The 18329-nt window shown below is 49.4% G+C and overlaps 1 protein-coding gene across 6 annotated transcripts in view; it reads right to left on the bottom strand.

Moving 5' to 3' along the window:
* The window catches only part of Rap1gap2 (RAP1 GTPase activating protein 2), a 227824-nt gene that overhangs the window by 84165 nt on the left and 125330 nt on the right, over positions 1 to 18329 (bottom strand). For 5 of the 6 annotated variants that reach the window (XM_041665619.1, XM_041665621.1, XM_041665622.1 and 2 more), the window contains one exon: positions 15312 to 15396. The exons of the other annotated variant lie outside the window; for it this stretch is intronic. In XM_041665619.1, the coding sequence (XP_041521553.1) occupies positions 15312 to 15396 (85 nt within the window). The remainder of the gene's footprint in view (positions 1 to 15311; positions 15397 to 18329) is intronic. 6 annotated transcript variants of the gene reach the window in all.

Raw genomic sequence — 18329 nt, 5'->3', positions numbered from 1 at the left:
GCATGTGTGCAGGCAAACACTCACATATACAAATTAAAATAAATCTTCAAAAATTATTTTTAAATAAAGGTCATATCTCAACTCTAAACTGACAACAGGTATATTATGTGGCTTTCTTTTCTCAGTACAAAAATGCATGGAACAGCCCTCCAACCTCAAGGCTGTATGATCAGGGTAAGGCCTGTGAGATCTCACCAGTTACAGGTTCACGAAACAGTGAACCCTGGATAGAGGAGCCTCAGTCACACACAGGTCACAGAATCTTTGGGACACTAAGCTGGTGTGAATCCCTGTCTTACAAGGAAGGCCTGGAAAAGGCCGGGTCCCCATAAGGATGGCACATGTGCCCCCAAAGAGATGCCCTCATCCTGATCCCCAGAACTGTAGGCGTATAACCCTACCCAGCCATGAATGTTGCAGTTACCGATAGAATCAAGGCTGCCTGTGGCTGACCCTGATATGGGGCAAGAATCAAGATGACCCAGGTGGGCCCAACATCATCATGGGCAGAGGAAACCAGCAGGGTGGCAGCCTGGAAAGGAACTGGTCTAGAGTCACTGGCTTTGAAGACTAAGGTGTGGGACCAGATGCCAAGGTCACACGGCTAGAAAATAGGTTCTCCCAGAACCACAGGGGCTACCATCGGAGAAAACGCAACCTCTGGTGCCCACGGAGATGCATTTCAGAAACAGGAGGTGATGAATCTGTGCAGTCTTCAGACCCCATGTCTGTGGCCACTTGTTATAGAAGCCATAAGAAACTGATAGAGATCTGGCAGGCTCACGATCAGTCCGCCTCTGTGGAGGAGGAGCTGAGACATTCTGGAAATGTCTCTGGTAACCATTCACCTCTCCTCAAAACCGAAACGCCAGACCAAACATGGTGGCACACACCTGTAACCACAACACTCAGATGCGAGAAAAATAAAAATCAGGAGTTCAAGGTCATCCTCAATTATATAGCAAACTTATGGCCAATCTGGGTGTGATGGCTAATTTTAGTGTCAACGCGACTGCATCTGGAATTAAGATCCAAGCTGCTGGGTACACATGTTTTTTTCCCTTGATTAAATCATTCAAAGGAGGAAGACCCACTTTTAATTCAGATCTTCTGAGGTGGGAAGCTCCCGTTTTAATCTGGACCACACCTTCTGCTGGCAGCCTATATAATGGACATGGAAGAAGGAAGCTTGCTCTCTTTGCCTGCTTCTTCTCACCCTCACTGGCATTAGAGTGTATTTCTTCAGGATTCTGGCATATACTGAAGACCCGCTGAGCCATTCAGCCTTGTGAACTAAACAACTACTGAATTCTTGGACCTTCAATTGGTAGACAGCCCTTGATGGACTAGTTGGACCAGAGCCTGTAAACCATTTTAATAAATCACCTAGATACATACATACATACATACATACATACATACGTGATGGATACATACATAGGAAGGTGGGTAGATTGATCCATTCTGTCCGTTCTTTTCCACTAGAGAACCCTGACTAATACACCAGGCTACATTAGACAGTCTCAAGCCTCTTACAAAGCCTGACAACTTGAGTTTGCTCCCTGGGACCCACATGTTAGAAGGAGAAAATTGAATCCTGAAAGTTGTCCTCTGACCTCCTCATGCACACGGTGCCATGTGTGCATTCACAGGCATGCACATAAGTGTACATGCACACACATAAATAAAATGAATACACTAATAAGAATGTTTAAACATCTGAACTACTTCACAGAAGCCTGGCTGCCTGGTCCCCACCCTTAACACCATCACTAACCTCCAGTGCCTCTGGGCTCCCCGTGACATGTCCCTAACCCTCTCCAAGCACTTCCAGACCTTCTGGGTTCTAAAAACAGATGGGGGCTCCTGACCCATTTTCGGCTTCACTAAACTGATGTTCGAGGGGCTTTGAAGCTCAGTTAGCCTGAAAATCCCCCAGGTAGCCTTGAATCAATCTCCTTCTGCAAAATGAGGGGGATCACTGTCTAGGGACCTCCTAAGTTTTTTAGCTCATGCAGGCCCCTCTTACCTCAACACCAGCACTGGACCATCAAGGCCATGAGATCTATCTCATGCTGATTTCAAAGGGCCATCTCTGAGGCTTTTCCCTTCTGTGTCTGTTAAACCCTCAGATCCTACACATCACCTCTTCCAAGTTCTATCAGGAGTCACCAAGCCTGAGGCACTCCCCAAATCCACCCCAACTGCTGTTTCCTGTCCCCCCATAGCTCAGGTCTGTTGACCATGCAAGAAGACAAAGGACACTCCCAAGCTCCATCTGGACATCTACAGGACACAAGACCTTGAGTGCTCTGAGCTGATTCTCACCCTGATCCTCTGGGTCATCTCCAAGGTAAGATCAATTCTAGTCTCTTTTGGAGGCCATCACCAGGGCCAGTGCCTGGGAAGAAAGGGCTCCAGAAACACAGCAAGTCATGCTGCGAAGGACTGGAGGGTGCATCCCTCTGACCAGAACTGAAAGTTACCATCATGCTGCCAAACCCTGTCAGAGGACAAATCCAGTTTGGTTCTGTAGCTCATGCTCCTTGATGCTGCAGGCCAGATTCTCCTCACCTCTCTCCTCTCCCCTTCCTCTTGATCCACTGCCACCAGCCTCTCTCCTTCCACTTTCCTTCCCTCCTCTACCTTGCTTCTTCTCCTTTCCCTTCCCATTTCCTCTCTCGCACATCCCTCCTCTACAACAGAGACGACACCCAGCCATCCACCCCCTACTTCTGGCTTCCCATGTAGAGCCAGACAGTCATCATATTAACATCTGACATTTCAGAAACTTCTCGGCCCCATTGCTAAATCAAATCAGCTCAGCCCAGAGCCATTCCCTCACAAACCCAATTCACTCTTGAGATAGGCTCAAGTATGGTTGCCATGCATAATGGAGTTTCTGGCTCTGGAAGGCTTCCTCCACACTGCTGCAGAGACAAACCCACTACCCACAGCCGCTCCCCTCAAAAAGAGAACACTCTCCAGGGGGCCAGGTTCACAGGCAGCACTATTTTCCCTCCAAAACCACCTGATGCTCACATTCCAAAACAGGAAGCCAGCCGCAATGCAGAGGGGTATTATAGTTCATTGCTTATTAATCGTTTGTATACTGAAAAGTTTGGTTCCTTGCTGGCTTTTTGGTTTTGAGTCACAGGCACTGTAGCCCAGGCTGGCCTCAAACTCACTATATGGCCAAGGATAATCTGGAAAGCAGATCTTCATGCCTCTACCTCCCAAGATCTGGGATGGCAGGTGTCCACCATCGTGCCTGGCTTGGTTCGCTTTTATCATGATCTTTCTCGAAATCTTTAGAGAACTCATGAAAAATACTATCTCTATTAGAGAGATCTCTCTCTACGTTCTAGCAATTCCTTCTGAGTCATTTGGGTTTTTGCCTCATTGGATAAATGCAAGGAAAATCTAATTGGACTCTTTTTATTACAAAGGAGCATAAACAGGGTGATCTCATTTATGCATGGCTCTATCTGTGTGTGCTATGCCAAGCTATCTGGATGCTTAGCAAGTGCTAATACTGGATATTTCTGGATAGCAGGATCATTAAGGCATTATTAATATCTTAACAACATACCTCTTTGTACTTTAGCATTGCTTAAATGTTTCTCAATAAGCATATATTCGTGAAAAGTGGCCAAACGAAGCTGAGTTTTGTTTTTGCCGTTTACTTGCAAAAGAGACAAGTCTTTATGGAAATTCTCTTGAAGAATACTGGGGGCCGGGCGATGGTGGCGCACGCCTTTAATCCCAGCACTCGGGAGGCAGAGGCAGGCGGATCTTTGTGAGTTCGAGACCAGCCTGGTCTACAGAGCTAGTTCCAGGACAGGCTCCAAAGCCACAGAGAAACCCTGTCTCAAAAAATAAATAAATAAATAAATAAATAATACTGGGTCTTTTGTGTATAACCACATTCTAATATGGATCAATCAAAAGACTTCATCCACCATTTATAGGTGAGTATTTGTTGAGCATATCCTATGGCTCCCTGCATTCTGGGTTCTATAGCAGCCAGTAAGAGCAGACAGCCTCATCCCTGACCATGCGAGCTGTAGGGCCAGGTCCTCCCAAACCTGCCACATTCTGCTTGCTCCTTTGTAAGCAAATAAATACAAGTCACATCTGGTCTCCAGCTACACAAGTGGAACAAACGGAATCAGTGTCTTATAAAAGGGCTGGAGGGAACTATGCAGACAAATACAGTCACACACTAAAGACACACATGTGAGGACAAAAACAAGGTGACATCGTGGAAGCAGAAAGCAAGCCTTCACCAGACACCAAGCCCACTAGCACCTTGAGTTTGGATTTCCCGTCCTCCAGCACAGCGAGAAACAAATTCTAATGTTTATAAACCACACGGTCTAAGACAAAAGAAGCACAATGGGACTGAAACAGCTCTCAAGATGCAATCACCTTCCCGAATTACCTACCCAGAGAGGTTTAAATCAGATGACAAATGTCCAGACACACCAAGTAGAGACACCAGGGAGACAAGATGCCACAGGACCATGGAGGAAGAGGGAGGCAAACAGTAACGCCAGAGCTACCACAAGCCAGTAGAACAAGCAAGGTTTCTCCCCCAGACTTTGGTGGGAGCAAAGCTCTGCTGACACCCTGATTTCAGACTTCTGGCCTCAAGAGCCATGGGAGAATATGCTGCTGTTATTTTAAGCCACCCACCAAGTTTGCGGTAATTGTTAGAGGCTCTAGAAACAAACAGACACCCCAGCACCCAAAACTCCATCTCCACACTCAGCCGGGAGCAGAGAGCCTGCAGGAGGTCAGGGCCAGGGTGGTGGGAGACAACAGGAAGGAGACACGTGGGATCTAGCTATTGGTGCTCGGAACTGCACCAGTGGCAACGCTTCAAGAAGAAAAGACGTCACCACCCACTGGTTCTCAAGCCCCAGATACTAGACTTGAGGAGCTGGCAGTAACACTTGTGCAAAGGGAAGGAGTAGGCTTGGGACAGAGTATGGTAGCACCTGCTGCCACGTGGTCTCAGGGCAGCATGTACGGCCATTAAAAGAGAAACATGGGTTTGTCGTGAAAGTCACCCTACAGATGTTTGAGTCACTGACCATGACAACAACGGCTGGTCTCTACGGACACTGAAATATACTGCCTGTATGCTGTCCAGACCATTACAAAGCCCTTGCCTGTCCATGTCCTCCTTATGCCTCACAGTGACCCAAAGGGCCTGTGTGAGAGCTGAGGTTCTCAGAACACTGTAGATCTGCACAGAGTGGCACATTAGTTATTAAACTCTGGGATCAAGGGGAAATGAGATGACTCAGAATAAAGGTGCTTGCTACTTAAGCCTGGCAACCGGAATTTTCATTCCTGGGGCTCATATGATGATGGGAGCAAAGCGACTCCCAAAGGTTGTTCTCCAATCCCGACAAACACACCATGACATGAACAACACACACACACACACACACACACAAAGTCCAGGTTCAGGAACAAGACTCTATACGAGGCCAAGCACTAGCTACTGGTCAGAGAACCATCTGCTAAGTTCTGGGGCAGAATGAGTGGCCAGACCTTCACATGCATTTGGCATAAGTAGGAGGCAGAGCCCAGGAGTCAAGCGTTCCATCGAGTTCTGAGTGTGAGAGTAAGGCGGACCAGTAACTGAGCCTTGACCCACCTCCTCCAGGCACCCAATGCCCAGAAAACAGATAGCTCGGGCAGAGTTCTACAACCCAGGCTGCACCCCACACAGCCTCCCAGAGCCTTAATGCCCTACCATCAGCCTTCCAACATTCCCTCACAACATCAGCATTAGCCCAGAAATGCAGGCTCATTTCAACATCAGCTGCAGGAAAGGGAACTAGGGGGGAGGGGAGCTCTCAGTGGGCACCAACCGATCAGAAAGCATGTTCCAAGGCCAACCTCAGAACTTCCCACAGTCCTGGACAATCCAAGTCCTGCATAGTCCTATTCCAGAAGCCTTTGTGAGGAGGATGACCTTGAAGGTCCTTCCTGGGTCCATAGGAACCACCTGGACTATAACTTCTGTTAAAGTCAGATCAGCCTTCCTGAGAATTCAAGAGTCCAGTCAGAAGCTTCCTGAATATCACTCTTCCAGGCCTGCCAGTAGGCTGAGCTGGTTTCTACTTTTATCCTCTTCCAAGCATCCCATGGATATTTGCACCTAACAGGTAGGAATTCATGTCTGAGACAGGACGCCCACAATATCAGGACCCTCTGCTGTGGATGTGTGGAAAGACAGAGGACTGGAAGTCCTCAGAAGAAACATGGTAGCAACAGAAGAAATGAGGTGTGCATCCTTTCCTAACCCCAGCCCTAATCAAACTGATAATCCTAAACCTAACCCTAGCCCTAGCCCTAACCCTAACCCTAAACTCAACTCTATCCCTAGCCGGAGCCCAAAGCACTGCTATCTTAGAAGTAAAGTGTCACCATTCAGAAAGAATTTTTTTGCAGGAACAATAATGACTTTGAAGCACCACAAGCTACACATATGTGTTCTGAATGATAAGTGCACAGAATTTCAACCAATGACAAGCTCCAGGCATCCACCATGTGGGAACTCTTGCTGTCCCTACTCCACAAATGAGGGCGGTAAGGCTCAGAAAACTCACGCAGATAAGAAGCCCCTTCGTCTTGGGCAGACAGACTCCAGAAACTGTGAAGTTTACCACTTTATAGGTATGATTACTTTGAGGAAGCCCTTTAGGGACCAGGTCACAGGGATTGGATTGGCATCCACACCAGTGGGGGATCATGGAACCAGGGTGAACGTGTAGAAAGGCTGGGCTATGGAATCAAAAGAGAGAAGAAAGAGATCCCCAGAGAGACAATTCAGGGAGGCTGCTGTCCTGACCAACCCACGCACTCAGAGAGGGCACTGGAGGCCTGGAGACCTTGGCCAAGGCCTGTAACACAGTCTCTGTACTGGCTGGTTTTTATATCAGTTTGATTCTGCGGTCATTCTTAAAGAGAACCTCTATTGAGAACATGCCCCCACCAGATTGCTTGTTGATAACTGATGTGAAAGGGCCCAGCCCATTGTGGGTGGTGCCACCTCTGGGCTGGTGGTCCTAGGTCCTATAAGAAAGCAAGTCATGAGAACAAGCTGGTAAGTAGCATCCTCCGTGGCTTGTGCATGAGCTCCTGCCCCCAGGTTCCTGTTCCATTTCAGTTTCTGCCCCGACTGTGATGTGGATCTGTAAGCTGAAGGAAATCCTTTCCTCCCCAAGTTGCTTTCGGTCATGGTGTTATCACAGCTATAGAAACTCTAAAACAGTCTCCATTAGAGACTTCTAAAAAAGGGTTAGAGCCATCTGTGGAAAGGACACAGGTTCAAAGATAATGGGAATGGGCAAAGCTTCCACAAGCCAGTGGCTCTGGGTTCCGTAAAGAGACTCAGTGATGACCTGTTTCTCAGGGATAAGAACATCACACGAGTTGTCATTGTCATCAATCACCACCATGACAGCACCTGCTGTGTCATGGATTGCATCACTGCTACTCAATGAGCTGCCAAAACACAGCCACTGTTCCTGCGGGTGTCTGTGGTCCCCATGATGAAGGGAAAGAGACGGAGTCAGGGAGTCTATGAGCTTGCTCAGAAGACTCCCTAAGAGTGGTAGTGTGTGGTAGTGGTTAGGACACAGGCTCTCGGGTACACCACAGGCTTGCTACTGAGCAGCTTAAGGACCTTCAACAAACAGCACAACCTCTCAAGACTACGTCAGACAGGTGCCTAAAGTGACCCCTCTCAAATGACAGCTCCAAATGACTATGGGGGCTTTCTACTGAGCTTGGTTGGACAGGATTGTGACGTCACGTGGAAGCGCTCAGGAAAGGGCACCACAATCAGCATGATCAATGACTGATCCTTACACAGGGAAGAAGGTGAGTCATCAGCAGGATCAATGACTGAAATATACACAGGGAAGAAGGTGAGTCATGAGAGGAATGCCAAGGCTGGCAGAGATGCTACACAGTACACACGTACACATCTATGGCCAGCAGGGATTTTACTAAGACAACCAAGCAATTAAACAGGGGAAAGAAGGTGATGGTCTTCTCGACAGGTGATGTTGGAACACTGGGATGCCTGTGTGCGGATAACTTAATTGAGCCCTAACATCAAGCTACACACAAAGTAAGTCAACATAGATCTCCATTGGGCTCAGCATCATCAGCCATTAGAAAAATACAAATTAAACCATAGTGAGCTGCTAATACACACCCACTGAGGAGGCTAAAACACTGAAGATTGACAGTGGTCAATACTGGCAGAAACACAGAGCATCCAGGATCCAATGGCACTGCTGGTGGCATGTACAATGATGCGACCACTGACAGTCTGTCAGTTTTGTAAGACACTGAGGATTCGGGGGGGATGTAGCTCAGAGGTAGAACACTTAACAAGCATGCACAAATACCACAAGAAAGAAATAATAGTAATAAAATAAAGATAAAGACTCAGGCCAGGCATGGTAGCTCATGCCTGTAATCTCAGCACACAGGAGACTAAGGGAGGCAGACTGTTGTAAGTCTAAGGCCAGACTAGCCTACATAACGAGACTCAGGTATTAAAGATAAACAATAAAAAGTTCACCTACTCTTTAATGCAATGATTCTATTTCTTGATAATCCAAGAGAAAAGAAGACACACAAGTTCAAACAAAATTATACTACAGCAGTCAGAGTTTTTGACTTTTAGTATAGGCCAAAGCAAAAACAAGCAGCTGCTCCTCAACTGGAACACAAGTAAACCAATTGTGTTTTCATATGACAGAGTATTACATCATCATCATCATAATAATAATAAGTAATACTGGGCTAGTGGCTGGCACCAGGACAAAGTTGAGAGATAGACTGGCCATGGGTCAGTGTGACAAGTCAAGGAGGGAGAGAGTAGTGAGCTCAGAAGAAAGGTGAGCTGGAGCCTTAGCCCAAAGGGATGCCAAGAATGTCCTCTGATGTCCACTTCCTTCACACATACAAAGGTTGTACAGCTGCCTCACCTACCGCTGAGGGAGAGTGGGAGGAGGGATGAGTGGCTCTGGGGGCAAAGACCTGAAGTAGCAACATAGGAGCAGACTGGTTGGCACCTCTCTCAGGGGAGCCCCCAGCCTCCACCACCTTATTCTCCAAAGGAGAACATCTGCCTGGAATGCCTCAGACTTGCATGAGGAGAACCTGAGAAGCTAAACAGGGGTCCCAGGCCAGCTGAACAGCCTATTTGGGACTTCAAGAACAACCTTGCCAATTCAGGTCACAGTCTGCTCAAGCCCTGGAGAAATCAATGTCTAGGAGATGCTTCTAGGGCATTCCCAATGCCTAGGACATTCTTCAAGAAAACCTGAGGGGGGCTGGAGAGATGGCTCAGAGGTTAAGAGCATTGCCTACTCTTCCAAAGGTCCTGAGTTCAATTCCCAGCAACCATATGGTGGCTCATAACCATCTGTAATGAGGTCTGGTGCCCTCTTCTGGCCTGCAGTCATACACACAGACAGAATATTGTATACATAATAAATAAATAAGAAAGAAAGAAAGAAAGAAAGAAAGAAAACAAACCTGAGGGTCAGCCCTAATTCCTTCCCCTCCTCAGTGCAGCAAGATCTGGTCTACAGTCCCAAGGGGCCGCTCAACCTTGTCTCCCAGGGCCTTCATCTCCTTCATCTCCAGCTCTTCCTCTCTTCCCCATCGAGAAGCTACTTTTAATCTGTGGGCTTCTCACATGCTAAGCCATATGGCTTCTTCTGCTAAGTTAAGGTCCCCTGTAGGGGCTCTTTGAGGGTCAAGGACCAATGCTTCTGTGTGGTCCCAGGGGGACCCATAGAAAGCCAGGCATACCGTGGTGTCTGCTAAATGCCTACTGGTCCTTTCGGATGTGAAAAGAAAATTCATGAAGAATAAAGCTCTGGCCGCAATCTACTGCATACTCAGGCAGCCAGTCCCCAGTCCCACTCCTAGCCTACACTGCCCATTCTCAGCTTGGGCTCTGGCTGGGTATTGGGCTCCTGTTTCAGCCCATCTGCTCAGCTTTTTCTCAGCTTCATACTGGGGGGTAGGAAATTCCCTAGGAAAACAAGCTACACGGAGAGAGAGGAGGACCAGTCTGAGACTCCACCTATCCAAAAAGGAAATGGATCATCAATCCCTGACCCAAGCCAATCAACCAAACGAGTATTCTGCACCTGAGTCATGCTACCAAGGGAACCAGGTGAGCCCTTCTCTTGCTTGGGTGGCAGAAAACATATTCAAGGGACTAGGGAGATGGTTCACTCAATAAAGTACTTGCCATGTAAGCATCAGGACTTGAGTTCAATCCCCAGAACCCTTTTTAAAAAAAAGCCAGGTGTGGGGCCAACAGATATGGCTCAGCAAGTAAAGCAAAAGATGCTGCCAAATCTGATGACCTGAACTCTGGGATCTATATGGTGGAATGAGAGACGACCTGTACTAGCTGTTCTCTGACCCCCATACTTGAGATGTGGCACATGTGTACAAACACACACAGAGAGAGAGAGAGAGAGAGAGAGAGAGAGAGAGAGAGAGAGAACCTAAATAAATAAACAAAGCCAAGTGTGGCAGTAGGTACTTTTAACCTTAGCTCTACAGAGGCAGAAACAAGCTAGTGGGCTACTGGATAGATAAAATATCCTGGGGTCCGATGGCCGGCCAACTTGGCTTACTTAGCAAGCTCTTAGCCAGTGAGAGATATTGTCTCAAAAAATAACAGGAGCCGGGTGGTGGTGGCACACGCCTTTAATTCCAGCACTTGGGAGGCCGAGGCAGGCAGATTTCTGTAAGTTCATGGCCAGCCTGGCCTACAGAGTGAGTTCCAGGACAGGCGCCAAAGATACAGAGAAACCCTGTCTCAAACAAACAAGCAAATAACATGAAAGTAAGAACGGGCTTTCTGTAAAGAACAAAGGCTCAATGGACATGCAAGGGTGAGAGTAAGAAAAGATAATGGGGAGTGTGCATAATCAAATATAGTATGTGTGTGTGCGTGTGTGTGTGCGCGTGTGCGTGTATGTGTGTGCGCGTGTGCGTGTGCGTGTGTGTGTGTGTGTGTGTAATTTCCAAAGAACAAAAAGAGCAAAATAAAAATGTGATTGTTTGATGCCGCCCTGGAAACAGAAACAAAAACAGGGAAGAATGAAAAGACCTCCTAGCTATAAGACAGAGACTCGAGAAATGGTTCAGTGGTTAAGACTGCTCTTCCAAAGGACCTGGGTTCAATTCCCTACACCCACATGGCAAGTCACAACCATCTGTAACCTCATTTCCAAGGGGTCAGACACCCTCTTCTGCCCGCCACAGGCACTGCATACACAATGCTCACAGATCTACATGAGGGTAAAATACCTATGCACATTTGCAAATAAATAAATAAATAAAAGTTAAAGATTCAGACAAAGGCCCAGAGCACACACCTTCAACTTGATGGCTTCACGACAACTCAGCCACCCTAGGCCGGGGGTCAAGGGCCCCAAAGACCAATAAAGGGTCCCTCCAGGAGCTCAGTGCCAGGCAGGATGAACGGATCAGCAAAGAGCAGCAGCACTGATGGGTGAGTGCTGCCTTGGGACTCTCCATCTGCGATGAACCAATCAGTGTGCTGTGAGCACTGTGGCTTTAAATCCCTGGAAAGCAGTTAGCTTCATACAATGGGGACATTTCCTAGCCAGAGAGTCAAACCATAGCCACAGAATAGCATGACAGACACAGAGACCAGATACAACAGGCTCCAGCCCCAGCTACATACAAGATCCCCACCCAGAATCTTTAAGGCAAGCCCAGCTCCCTTATTTCCTAGCTGACCCTGCCTTTGGAGTCTGGACACAAAGTCACAGACTGGGAAATTCCTGAGCTGAATCCTGAGTTTTTCAAAAGATGCTGTCTAAAGCAGGGGATGACTTCTGTGAGCCTTAGAGTTCACCGAGGATGCTTGAGGGTCTGCTCCGGGCCTGCCTGAGGCTCCCTCCCTGACAACCCCAAAAAACCCCATAGTCAAAGTGCTCTCTCCCTCTTCTCCCTCCCTCCCTCTCTCTTTCTCCCTCCCCTCCCCCTCTCCCTCCCCCTTTCCTCTCTCCCTCCCCCTCCCCCTCTCCCTCCCCATCTCCCTCCCTCTCTCTCCCTCCCCCTCCCCCTCTCCCTCCTCAGCTCCCTTCTCTCCCACTCGGTCTCTTTCTACGGTCTCTTTCTACCGTTTGGTCCTCCTCCCCTTCCCACAGGTCCACACACTAGAGTCACCGTGTCTCACGGGACTGTTGACACTCTCTGACGCTCAGCATCTCCACTCACTCCTCAGCACTGCCATCTGCTGTCACCCCACCTCTCCAGGAAGGGCCTTAGTCATATCCCAGCAAACACCAGGCCATTCTGCACAGTGTTCCTCTGTGCCATCCACATCACACTTGGCCTCACCCCAGCAGCTGGCTCGGCTGTCCATCCCTCACGGTGAAATGCTCTTTCCTCTGTGTCCATGTGCAGCTTCTTCCCCCACACCATCCCGAGAACATCTCCTCTTCCCACTCCATACCCTCTTAGACGGCTGCCTCAGGCCTGTGAACACTGCATGATCAACCTGACCCTTCTTTCTGCTGAGTTATCCCACCTCAGAAAAACGCTTGCACCAAGTTCCATTGCTCCAGACCTCAGGCCCATTCTTGCCTCCTCTCTTCGAATCACCTTGTCTCCTTGTCTCGTCATCCTACCGCCTGAGAACTCTGATCTCTATTTCCAAATAACCCTGCTGGTGCCCTGCACAAAAATCCCACCCTCTTCCCCTGTCCTCCAGCAGTGACCTCCAGTAGATCTGCTCGTTCACACTCTGTTCCAGTCCTCGCAGCAGTCGGAATAAATGCTTGCAGGCCCATCACAGTCAGGGGCAGTGGACATCTATGATCTCTGCATTAGGAGGCCAAAGCCAGAAGGATCAACAGTCAGAGTTACACAGTAAGACCTTGTCTAAAACAAAACAAAATAAAACAGCACCTCTCCAAGGCCTTAATTAGGAAAAAAATCTAAAACCTTTAGCAAAACTTCTGCTTGACCTATAGTCTGCCTTCAGGTCGCTAACTCAGGATGCTCCAGTGCTTCTAGTCTTTTCCAGTTCCTCTCTCTCCTTCCACCTCATTCCTGGGATCGCTGAGCTGCTCTGGGTGGTGAGATGCAGGTGCCATTTGGCAATCGGAAGCTGGGCCTGCGACGGAATTCCTGAGAGGTGCTCCAACACTGCAAGTATAGCTGGTCCTTTCACCTCACTCTGCATAGCAAGGGTCCTGAATGCCGCTCTGACTCTACCTTAGTGTAGAGCCTCCTCAACTCTCAGAGCCTGTCTGATCTGAAACAGCATTTCCTTAAAGAAGCCCACCTGCCCCTCTCCAAGACCTCCTCAAGTCCTGCCCTCTGTCCTCTCTGAGGGATATGGGGCTTCCCCTGAGGACATTCACTTACCCTAACTGTCCATCCCTCACTCTTGCCTTTCCCTTTTCAACTTCTGGCTCCCTGGGTGGACCATGAACTCCAAGAAAAAAGAGACCACAATATTTTATTCATCCCTGGGTCACTGCAGACCCACCCGGCTCGGGGCCTGTGGTCTCAGCAGTCTCTGCTACGGTCCTGTCTACTCTGTGTCCATTTCCCCTCTGGAGCGGTGCTTCAGTTTTCCTTCTCTCAGTCTCCCTGGTGTAGGTCACGAGGTTCAAGCCTGTCCAATCACAGCATTCCATTTCTCTAGCCAGTGAGCTTCCTCCCTGGGTGTCCGTCAGAACTTCTAGCAAAAAGCTATTCTTTTTCCATGAGAGCTACTTAGTCCATAGGAGCTGCTGCCACCGTCCCACCGTCACTGAAGCAAAGCTTACCAAAGAACGAAACATCGCAGAAGAGAGCGAGAGGGGCAGCTCCCCCAGAGGAGGCCATGCCTGGGAAAGTTCCTAGGCTGAAGTGAATAGTGCTTCTCTCACAACCAAGAGTCATGACTAACGCAATGCTCCAATAAACACCGGGTGTTGAATGAATTAAACAGTCATGCAAGCAGAGTCTGCCAAGAGAACTCTCTGACTCCTCCTAGGCCTCCTCATTCTCCCTATAAACACTTGCTCGCCATGAGCAGAGACGATCTTCCCACGACCAGCTCTGCAGACTGAAGGGCTGGAACTCAGACCGACCACATGGTCCTCGGTGTTACTCTGCCAGCAAACCACCCCAGCAGCTGGGTCACATACTATCCCAGACTAGGCTGGCAAAGGTGGCCTGGCTTTGGATACCCAGGTATTCCCACCAAGAAAAGAGTTGTACCATCCATCCTGTACCCTGTCCCTCCCACATCCCACCCACCTCTCAACGCTGGGCCCAACCAGGGCTGTGCTACCACTGTCAATAGTCTCACAAACACCATGCTGCTCAGCATGGGGTAGACATATGCCATGGGGTGCAGTTTATCTGCTGCCTTTGGGGTGTCAGGGAAGAGGGGAGCCACACAAAGCAGCGAGGAAGAGATGCCACTTCTTGGGATCTTGGCATCTCAGAGCAGAGCGTCAGGGACCAGCATACCAGCAGGCCTCGAAGGCCTTCAGATGACGCAGGAGGCAGGAAATGTCCTCACATCTAGTCTTTACCCCACAAAATGTGAAGCTGCAAGTTGGGGGTGGGGTGCAGATGAGCCAACAGTCTTCCTTGAAGTTCAGCCTAGGGTGGTCATCCCATGGTAGTTGGAGGTGGACACGAAAAGCAGAAGGGTGTGGAAGGGGGATAAAGTCCCCTTTCTGGGAAGGGGAGGTCCTAGGCTTGGGACCAAAGATGGGGTTCTCTCCAAAAGAGGCTTCCAACTGAAGCCTCAGCACAAGTCGTCCATAGAGACTAAAGCAACAGACAACCTTCCCACAGAGACTAGGGCAACAAAGCCATCTTAGAGGGGCCTACCAAAGGCAGGTCCCGCCTGTCTTGGATGGCAGCCCCTTTAATACCTAGTTGCATTCTGCCCCTCTTTTTCCTCCAATGTGGTTTCCTTGTTCCCAATCCCACCATTCCCCACGATTCTCACCAATCCCAGCATCCTGGCAACCCCGCTGCAGACTGGGTCTGCTTCTTCACTGCACCTTGACACACACTCCACACCAGTCACACCTTCCTTCCACTCCACCCAACGTAACAAGACTGTCTCCTGAAGCACGGGACACTCCATGGCCCTCACTGGAACCGAAGCAGGCGGACATGACGCTAAAACAACAGCAAGGCCACACCATGTTCCCAGGCATCCTCTCCCTCCCGCTTCCTGACTTTGAGCCTCTTACCTTCATGGTTGGGGGTGCAGTGAGAGGAGGGGACAGTGGCCGATCTGGGAGGGTCACATCCGAGCTGTTGGCCAGCTCCTGCTTCCTGCAAAGAGACCAAAGGACACAGAAGCTGTGAGCGAAGGCTGTCTTGAACCTTCCCTCTGTGATCTAAGAGCGGCTGAGCCTGAAGACATGGAGGATGATGCAGAAAACTAAAGCTGACTGCATTTCTTCCCTGGGAAGTACTAACAACGAAAGCAGTGCTGCGGCAAGGGCAGGCCTAGTCCACCAGGACATGTAAGTCCTCAGGGGCATGCCAGAAGCTCCAAGGATGGACCCCAAGAATCTGCTTTACCTAGCTTCTCACATGGTTCTGATGGACCCAAAGTCTCAGAACCACCAGTTTTAAAAGACACAGGACTAGGGGATGAGAGAGACGGGGAGAGGGGTCATCATGTAGAATTCATTTTCACATGGGCGTCTGTCCATTTGGACATGCACACACACACCCCAAAAAATGCCTGCACACCCACACACACACACATCCTGGCCACAGACCCAACCCTTGCGAGGACAAGGTTGCCTACTATAGAAGCTGCAGGTAAAACTTATTTCAGTCCATATGGGATAGAACCAGGTTTGAGGCAGCTAAACAGAGTTGAGTCACCATGGAAACGCTGCTCTCACACACTCCCCACTTCCCATCTGGCCCTTGCTGGTGACCAGAGAGAGCTTGTTTGTTGTCCCATCACCAGGCAGACTGCTTAGGTTGGGAGAAACCTCCCGAGCGAATTATGCAACAGGGCCATCTGGGCAGAGATGAGGGATTTCCCTAATGGGCCATGGACTCCCATGTGCCCTAGAGGGGAAGAATGGAAAGGCAAGACAACAACCCTGAGAGCCTACAAAGACCCTAACTGACTCACAGAGGCTACACCATGAAGCACCCAACAGGCAGTCATGTCTGTGTTAAAGGACCAAGACCCTCTATTCCCCATTGGAGAGAACACTCTGTACCTCTTCCCAGATCATGTCCTGCCAGTAGTAGTGACAGCCCCGAGCCAGGCTGCTCCTTGAAGGAAACCCATATTCCCTAGAGCCATACTCCCCAACTTTCTGGAGAGAAATCCCTGCCCTGGAGCCCTTGAGAAACCTAGCTAGGGACAGCACCGTACTGTCTACCACAGAGCCCCTTGCTTTGCTTGTAGGCAGCCACCCGCTCTGTCCTCTAAGCGGCCAGACAGGGAGACGGTGAACATCTGGCTTGGCTCTAGATCCACATGATCGACTAACCTCAACCCTGGCCAGCTCCCTTTCTCTCCTCCATCTGCCTGCGTCCTTACTTCTTCGGGCACCTTGGTGGGAGAGGTCTCCTCCCTCCTGGTCCAGACTGTTATTGGCCCAAGAACCAGAAAGGACAAGATTCAGCAATGTGCGTGTGTGTGTTTGTGTGTGTGCGTGTGTGTGTGTGTGCGCACGCGCACGCAAACAAACGCAGGAGCTTTGTCTGCCTCTCAACACAAGTCACCAGCCTCACTTCCCATGTATCGACTCAGCCGTGGCAGCTCTGCTGCCCTCACCTGCCTCCTGATGAAGCTGGCCCAGCACGGCCTCTGCCCTCTGCCACTCATCCCTCGTTCAAGCTGTCACTTCTTCTCTTAATGGGCCTGTCCCTTGGGAGCCAGAAAGGGGAAAAGGGAAGGTTGATCAAGGGTGGGAAATACCATACTCAGGTATCCCAGGCAGAGATTACGGCAACTCCCTTGGGAGTTGGGAGGCTGGTAGGTAATGGAGAAGAGGCAAATCCTCCATGAGAGAACACAGGCTGCTCTGGGCTCAACTTCCAGCCAGGCCTTGGTAGGAAGACGACTTCAAGTGCACCTATAACAGAGGCACACTTACCATCCCTCTTGGCACACTCTTGACTCCTTCCCTTCCTCCAATTTAAGAGCTGAATGTCTATTGTCAGTTAAACTGTGTCCCCTCAAGAAATGGTATATTGACATTCAATCTGCAGCACCTCTGAAAGAGTCTCTGCAGATGTAATCGAGTCAAGATGAAGTCTTGAGGGGCTGGAGAGATGGCTCAGAGGTCAAGAGCACTGACTGCTCTTCCACAGGTCCTGAGTTCAATTCCCAGCAACCACGTGGTGGCTCACAGCCATCTATAATGAGATCTGGTGCCCTCTTCTGGCATGCAAGCATACATAATAAATAAATAAATCTTTAAAAAAATAAAAAAGATGAAGCCATGAGATGGGCCTTTATTATGCCCAGTGCCCATGTAAGAAGAGACCCATGTCACCATGTCACCATCATGGCATGATGGACTTAGACAGTAGAGTGACGTGCCTGCAGGTGGAGGAATGCAGAGGATTGCACCAGCTGCCAGGAACTAGAAGGGACAGGGAGGACTCTTCCCCACGGTCATCAAGCGTTTCTACTGACATCTTGTCCCAACTTCCAGAGCTGAGAAAAGGAATGTCTGCTGCCTCTAGCCAATTCTAGCACTTGGCCACAACAGCCCTGGGAAAGTAATAACACGGGACAAGTTCTCACCTCTATCCTTGTCCTTGTGACTGAAAGACCAGAATGAAGAAGGTGAAACCCCAGCTTCTACCACAACCCCACCCCCTAATCTGATCAGCTGAGTCCGACCTTGCCCTGCCCGAGCCCTCATGACAATGACATTTCCATGTGAGCTATTGTCACCCGCAGGCCAGACCTAGGCACCAGCTGGCACAAAGATAAGATAAGGTGAGAGCCACACACGCAGCGCGGTTCCTGCTCTTTCTCTCTCGCTCTGCAAACACATCACACAGGAGTAGGTGAAACTGATGTGATTCTATCCAGGGATAACCTTGACCACTCTCACTGGTTAAGAGCAAAAGGTAAATCATTAGCAGAAGCAACAAGACTCTTGTGATCCACAGTGTCTGACTCTGAGATTGAAAACTGTCCCTCCCACTGACCCAAACACAAACATAGGCTGTAAGGACATATGGCCCAGTATGTACCCAGGAAACACATAAGGGAA

The sequence above is a fragment of the Microtus oregoni genome, unplaced genomic scaffold (genome assembly GCF_018167655.1).
Source record: "Microtus oregoni isolate MIOR12 unplaced genomic scaffold, Mior012 000015F_ref0000493, whole genome shotgun sequence".
Taxonomy (NCBI): domain Eukaryota; kingdom Metazoa; phylum Chordata; class Mammalia; order Rodentia; family Cricetidae; genus Microtus; species Microtus oregoni.
Note: the sequence above shows the minus strand (reverse complement) of the source record. Positions and strands in the feature narration are given on the sequence as shown.